Consider the following 7482-nt stretch of genomic DNA (forward strand, 5'->3'; position numbering starts at 1 on the left):
AGTAACTATAGTTCTGATTCAATATAGATTCAAAGAAGACTAGAGAGAGATATGTGGCACTGCCTATGACATTCTAGGTGGCCTTGGGCAAGCCATTTTACAGGTAATGAGGGGCTGGGCTAAATCAGTGCTTCCCCATGATGGCTGAAAAATTAAAAATCCCCTTGGGAGCTTTTAAAAGTACCATTTTTCAGGTACTACCCCAGATCAATTAAATCAGACATTGTGGGGTGGGAGCTAGCATTGTATTATTTAATAGCTTCTCAAAATGATTTTACTGTGCAGCCAGGATTGAGACCATTAGACTGGATGATCTATACATGTTTTACCAGCTTTCACAGTCTATGAATTATTTCAGCATGTTTTCCCTGGAAGAAAGTTTGTATTATACTGCAGTCTTTTTATTCAAATTTTTGGTGGCATTTCCCTTGTTTATTTCTCAATGTAAACATTATTTAGGTAATTTGAAGAAATAAACATCAAAATTTTGTACTTGAGGTTTCTAACAACACAGAGCTGGAGAGGAGGGCATTTTTGGTGTTAGCTGGGCTGTGAGTCTATATGCAAATGAGGGGTGGTCTCCAATGCCTGTCAGTTACTCGACCAGTGTGTCTGTGACCCAAGGGCCTGGCTAACTCCCTCAAGGGTAGTCCTGCCTCAGCACTAAGATTAGGACCCAGAATCATCTGAGCACTACTGAATAGAAGTCCTTTAACTTGACATGTAAGAATCATTGCACAGAACTCCAAGCGTGAAGGATGCTAGGTGGTGCTAATGTGCAGCTGGGTTGAGAAACATTGACCACACTAATACAATCTAATTTCTTATAAAATGTAAAATATAATTGGCACCTTGTAATTTAATTACCATATGTATAGCATAAGACTAGCTGTGTAGTTTAGGCTAGTTAAATGTGTTCTCTGTGCCAGAATTTTGATCTGTAACATGGAGCTAATAATAGTACCTTTTAATTGGATTATAGTGAAGCTTAGTTGAGATGATTGAGGAAATGAGCTTAATTTAGTGCCTGGAACATGGTAAACACTCAAAAATGTTACCTATTATTACTAAAACTATACTATCACTATTGTTATATTATTATTTTTTCCGTTTTTTACCTTTATATTGATATTTAAAAAAACATTATGGATGTGGGTGTCAGGGAAGGTGCAAGCTTTCTTTTCTATGATTAACAGCAGGAGCTGATGGGAACCAAAAGTTCCAGGGAATTAAAAAATATATACATATATATATATACACACACAGACACAAACACACATTTATATATACTGCACTATGCATGTGAGTCCCAGAGAAGCAGGAAGCAGCAGCAAGAAGCAACTAGCACACAGCAACACCTGGGTATGTGCACCACACACTCAAGCAAAGCCATTCCTCTGGCTAGGGCAGCAGCAATCCTCACCTTCACATCAGCTCACAATAGAGAAAAAAGAAACTTCCTTTTTTTTTTTTTGAGACTGAGTTTCGCTCTTGTTGCCCAGGCTAGAGTGCAATGGCATGATCTCAGCTCACTGCAACCTCCACCTCCCACTTTCAAACAAAGCGATTCTTGTCCCTCAGCCTCCCAGGTAGCCGGGATTAGAGGGGTCCGCCACCATGCCTGGCTAATTTTTGTATTTTTAGTAGAGATGGGGTTTCACCATGTTGGCCAGGCTGATCTCAAACTCCTGACATCAGGTGATCCACCCACCTTGGCCTCCCAAAGTGCTGGGATTACAGGTATGAGACACTGTGACCAGCTTTTTTTTGAGACAGAGTCTGGCTTTGTTGCCCAACCTGGAGTGCAGTGGCACAATCTCGGCTCACTGCAACTCCACCTCCTGGGTTCAAGTCAGTCTCCTGCCTAAGCCTCCCGAGTAGCTGGGACTATAGGCACCCTCCACCATGCTGGGCTAATTTTTGTATTTTTAGTAGAGACAAATTTTTGCCATGTTGCCCAGGCTGGTCTCGAACTTGTGACCTCAAGTGATCCACCCACTTCGGCCTCCCAAAGTGCTGGGATTACAGGTGTGAGCCACCCTGCCAGACTGAAACTTCTTTTTTTTTTTTTTAAGAGCCACCCAGTAATTTCTGCCCTCATGACCAGGAAACAGAAAAGAAAGAAAGAAAAAACCCCAAGCTGATACTGCCTTGAAGGCCGGCAGTGGCCATTTTCTCCTCTCTGCCAAAGCAGGACATGTTGTTTATTCATTTATTTACTTATTATCTCTTTCCACACGTTCTGAAGGACACTGTGTTAAAAGTTAAAAGGACACAGTGTTAAAAGTTATTTTTAACACTGAGGCTGGAAGGCCAAGTTATTGTCCCTCACAAATACTTCAAACAGTTGTCTTCAAGATCCTATGGTTCTTTGCCTGACATTTTTTTTTTTGATACCGTGAAGAACAGGAGGGATGAAAGGGATCCATCCCTTGCTTCCTTTAAGATGGTCTCTAGGCAATGGGTTTTCTATAAGTCTGGCACAAATTCTGGAGCCAATCTCTGGCAAAGCAGAGTGCCAGGCAAGGCCTAGGGACCCAGGGTCTGTGCTTAAAGCCTCTCGCTCACTGGAAATTATTGACCTCCGGAGATACACAAATATTTTTTAATTTAAAGGGGAGATGCACAGCACACCTTCCTCCACTGGGAGAAAGGGGGCCCAATTCCCACTCCCCCAAACACACACAGGTACACATTGACTAAGGCACAGCTAGGGCAGGCGTGGGCAGAAGTCCCCTTGGGAGGACGTGGCACCGACAGCTACAAGGGGTGTGGAGATCTGGAGCTCATCACCTCTGGAGGTGCGTGGGGGCAGGAGAAGAAAAGCCTCAGGGCTTCCAAAGAAATAGGAGAAGATGGTTGGGAAACAGGCAGATGAGAAAACCAAAAGCAAACCTAGAAAAGAGATGAGGAAGGAAAGAAGAGAGTGGAAAAAGAGAAACAGCTTAGGGGTGAAAACAGGTTGTGGGCAACAGAATAAAATAGCAAGGAAACAGCAGAGGAAAGGGAAGAACATACATCAGAGAACTGGGAAAGAGTGTGATGAATTGGGAAGGAAAGAAAAAGGGGGAGGAGGGGAGATAGGGAAGAAGAAAACACAGGAAATGAATACTCAGTAAGAAAACTCGGGAAAGAAGGATGAAGAGGTTGGAGAGGCAAATGGGGCCCCTTGGGAGTCTTAGACCTTGACAAAAACCAGGTGGGCAGAGTACACCAGGTCGCCCACATAGGCCAGCAAGTTGACGGCTGTCAGGATGGTCACAGCCAGTCGGCGATCCCAGATACACACAAGGTAGGGGTTTCTGTCGCTGCAGCTCACATCTCTCGCCTGCCAGGACTGGACACTATAATTCTCGTTGAACTGGTAGAGGGGCCAGAGGACAAGGGCAGTGGCATAGAGGAGGACGGACAGCAAGGCCAGCCCCAACAGGAAACTGTGGAAGGGGATGGGCAGCATGTTGGTGCAGTGTCCCAGGTTCAGCAGGATAGTGGGGGCTGCCAGGACGAAGCAGAGGGCGTACACCGCCACGCACCACTCCAGGGCCAGCCAGTTGTGGTACAGGTAGGGGCTGCTGATGAACACGAAGATGAGGCAGGCCACGAAGGTCTCCAGCACCTTCAGCAGCCCCGGCTCAGAGGCCATGTAGCCAGTGATCTCGCCGGGCCGGGCCCGGGTCCAGGCTACTTCGGTGGCGTAAGCCAGACACGCGATGCCAGAGAAGACAGTGGCGGCGACAGCGTGGTCGCGGGAAGGGCCGTGGGATAGGAACTGCACGTAGGTGATGGGGTAGATGATGGAGGCCGAGAGGCACAGGAGGGCCGCATAGCAGGCGATGGTGATGGGGAAGTTGCGCCAAAAAAAGGGGAAGCGGGCCTGGAACCCGCCCAGCTCCACGAGGAGTATGACCAAGGTCACGGCAAAGCAGAAACACCAGGTGAACATGGACCAGTTACCCATATATCCCCTCCAGGCGCCTGCGCTGGCTACCAGCGAGAAAGCCATGCAGGTGGACACCAGCTGCAGCAGGTGGAGGAGGCCCAGGGGCTGGGTCAGGGCCCTAGGGGACCCTATGACGGTGGGGGACCCCACAGTGGTTGTGACGGTTGGGTGGGTAACAGTCACCGGCATGGCGGCAGTCCCGGCTGAGGAACTCACTGAGAAAGGTCTGGCTGTGGAAACGGATTAAGTCACACACCTGGAAAAGGCTGGGAAAAGCGCCAGAGAGCGAGAGACAACGTCAGTATTCACTGGGACTTGGCTCCTCCCTCCCAGGACCTGACACCCCGTGGAACAGGAACAGGGCACCGCCAAGTCCGGAAGAGGCCTGACCTTGACCGCGGGAAGTCCCGCCCGTCTCCTTCCACTGGTTCCAGTACCTGTGTGGGCTGCGGCGGAGGGAACCCAGCGGAAGTGGACGCCGGCGGTAGGCGTGGGCGCGTGTGTGACGGTAACCCTGCTCCGGCAGGGACCAGGGGCAGGCGGTGGTGGCGGCAGGGCCTGGGGCGGCGCTGCGGGGCCGGTGGCCTGGCAAGGCCCGGCTCTCCCTCCTTATAAAGGCTTCAAGTCAGCCTAACCATTTTTAATTTTTAGTTTTTTTGAGATAGGGTCTCACCCTGTTGCCCAGGCTGGAGTGCAGTGGCACAGTCAGGGCTTACTGCAGCCTTGACATCCCAGGCTTAGGTGTTCCTCCCACTTCAGCCTCCCAGGTCGCTGGGACTACAGGCACCACCTGCCTGGCTAATTTTTTGTGTTTTTAGTAGAAGCGGGGTTTCGCCATGTTGCCCAGGCTGGTCTTGAACTCCGGGGCTCAAGTGATCCACCTACCTCAGCTTTCTAAAGTGCTGGGGTCAGAGGCGTTGGAACCAGAGCAACTTCATCTTGAATAGGAGCTGGGTAAAAAAAGGCTGAAACCTACTGGGCTGCATTCCCAGAGGTTAGGCATTCTAAGTCACAGGATGAGACAGGACGTCAGCACAAGATATAGGTCATAAAGACCTTGCAGATAAAACAGGTTGCCGTAAAGAAGCCGGCCAAAACCCACCAAAACCAAGATGGTGATGAAAGTGTCCTGGTCACCCTCACTGCCACACTCCCAACAGCGCCATGACAGTTTACAAATGCCATGGAAACCTCAGTAAGTTACCCTATATGGTCTAAAAAGGGGAGACATGAATAATCCACCCCTTGTTGTGCATGTAATCAGAAAACCATAAAAACAGTTAACCAGCAGCCCTCTGGGCTGCTCTATGGAGTAGCCATTCTTTTATTCCTTTACTTTCCTAATCAACTTGCTTTCTTTGGAGTAGCCATACTTTTATTCCTTTAATTTCCTAATCACCTTGCTTTCACTTTACTGTACGGACTCTTTGAATTATTTCTTGAGCAAGATCCAAGAACCCTCTCTTGGGGTCCAGATCGCCACCCCTTTCTGGTAACGATGGGATTACAGGCAAGACTCACCATGCCTGGCTGTTGTTATTATTATTGATCTATGACCAAGACTTGCTCCAGGAAAATCTGCAGTCATTCTGTTGCTTGTCATTCTTCGAGGTTCACACCCAAAGCCTAGTCTCTAGGGGCCACAAGCTGTGGGGAAGTGGAGGGCTGAGAAGCCATGCATTCAGCTTCACCCTTTCTTTGCATCTGCTTTGTGCAGCTCTACTCTCTGAGGCCATCTGTCCTTGGATGAATAAGTGCCCTGACTCTCTTATAGACTCCAGTTTCAAAGTTCTTCATATTCATGCATTTGTTCATTCATAAATTCATTCATTTATGTACTTCCTCATTCAAAGTGATACTTATGAATTAAATATATACTGAAAAGTTTCTTTCCTGAGGCAGAAATAATTTGTATTCAAGCATATAAACAGTTATGGTTTCATTCTCTGCTGTTTTGAGAGTGAAAGTATGTTTTTAAAAGAAAGAAAGATCTCAAGAGAAAACTGCATGTTGATTCTTTGAGGCTGTGGAAGCAGTAAAGAAGCCAGCTAAATAAAACCCACCAAAACCAAGATGGTGATGAGAGTGTCCTGGTCGTCCTCACTGCTACACTCCCACAGGCACCATGACAGTTTACATATGCCATGGAAACTCCCTCATGGTCCAAACCATGTGTGGGAGCAGTTGCCTCACTGGGGTACTGGGAGATACCAGCAGCACCCAGACTGCAGAGTCCAGGTTCTGCCCAGCACATGGCAGACACTTGCTCATGCTACTTCTCTTCACTGTATGTTTACATTAAATGAGCATCTGCATTCATTACATTATTGGGCAGATAGCCGTGCTCAATATAAATTATTTGTTTGAAGGTGTGACCAGATTACATGGGGTGAGAATTTCATTTGAGTCATTGGGTTTGAAGTCCCAAGTAGAAAATGTTATTTCCATAGAGCAAAAGGATGAAGAAAGTTTGTAAACTTGTATTTGTTGCTTTTGTACCACTGAGGTTCTTGCTCATTGATGGTCAGCAAATCTAGGTCAAACTTTCAATATGGTCACTGCACTGGGTGCTGCAGGAAGTGACAGGCTGCTGCTAGTGTTACCCACATAATGCAAAGTTGCTGCAAAAAGCTCTTCCAGTCCTTTCTATGTGGAATCTAGTGACTAAAGAGAACATCTGAGGGCCCTAGTTTACAAAAGATGCCCTTATTCGCCAGTGTTCTCTTTAAAAGACATATATATGAGAATACATTACTGACAATTGTAAAATGTTCAATTTGGTCAGTTTGCTTGTTCTTTTAAATGTATCTGATATTCACCTGCATTGCTGATTTTAAGAAGTGCTTTCATATATGTTGCCTTAATTGATTTGGATGTCATGTTTCTATAGGTCTCTGGGACACATCTTCTGTGTGCATTATATTGTCAAGCATTAGGAGTTTAGTTCTTATCTCTACCTTGAGGGACCAGAATGGACCTATGATTCAGCAAGGATGCCTGCACACTGGCAGACTTATTGTAGTCAAGGACTTTGTTGTGGAAAACCTTACAAAATAATTTTTCTAGCTTTAAAACATAGTAGATATTTATTGTAAAATGTTTTCAAGTAGAAGAAATTATAAAAAAGAAAATAAAATTACAATCTGACTGTGTATGTAAACACATGTAACTATTACTAAACACATGTAACTATTACCTCCCTTAACACCTCTTCCCTGGGTCAATTTAGCAAAATTATATTCTCCTTGCTCACTCAGCATTGTATTTGAAAATTTGAAAGTTTAACTATATCATTATATATATATATAATGCATCTGCTTTGTGCAGCTTTTATATATATCTATTCAATTATATGTATCTCATATACATATATATATATGTATGTATATTTAGAGGCAGTCTTGGGTCTTGGGTCTTGCCCTGTTACTCAGGCTGGAGTGCAGCAGCACAATCATAGCTCATTGCAGCCTTGAACTCCTGAGCTCAAGCAATCTTTCTGCCTCAGCCTCCCAAGTAGCTGAAGCTACAGGGGCATGCCACTA

At 46.0% G+C, this 7482-nt stretch overlaps 1 protein-coding gene across 1 annotated transcript; it reads right to left on the bottom strand.

Annotated features, from left to right (window-relative positions):
• Positions 1 to 2198: 2198 nt before the first annotated feature.
• Positions 2199 to 4370, bottom strand: LOC105464826 (myeloid-associated differentiation marker-like). The gene has a single exon (XM_011712916.3). The coding sequence runs from the start codon at positions 4127 to 4129 to the stop codon at positions 3179 to 3181; it is 951 nt and encodes a 316-aa protein (XP_011711218.2). The 5' UTR covers positions 4130 to 4370; the 3' UTR covers positions 2199 to 3178.
• Between the last annotated feature and the right edge of the window lie 3112 nt (positions 4371 to 7482).

This window comes from Macaca nemestrina, chromosome 13, assembly GCF_043159975.1.
Source record: "Macaca nemestrina isolate mMacNem1 chromosome 13, mMacNem.hap1, whole genome shotgun sequence".
Taxonomy (NCBI): Eukaryota; Metazoa; Chordata; class Mammalia; order Primates; family Cercopithecidae; genus Macaca; species Macaca nemestrina.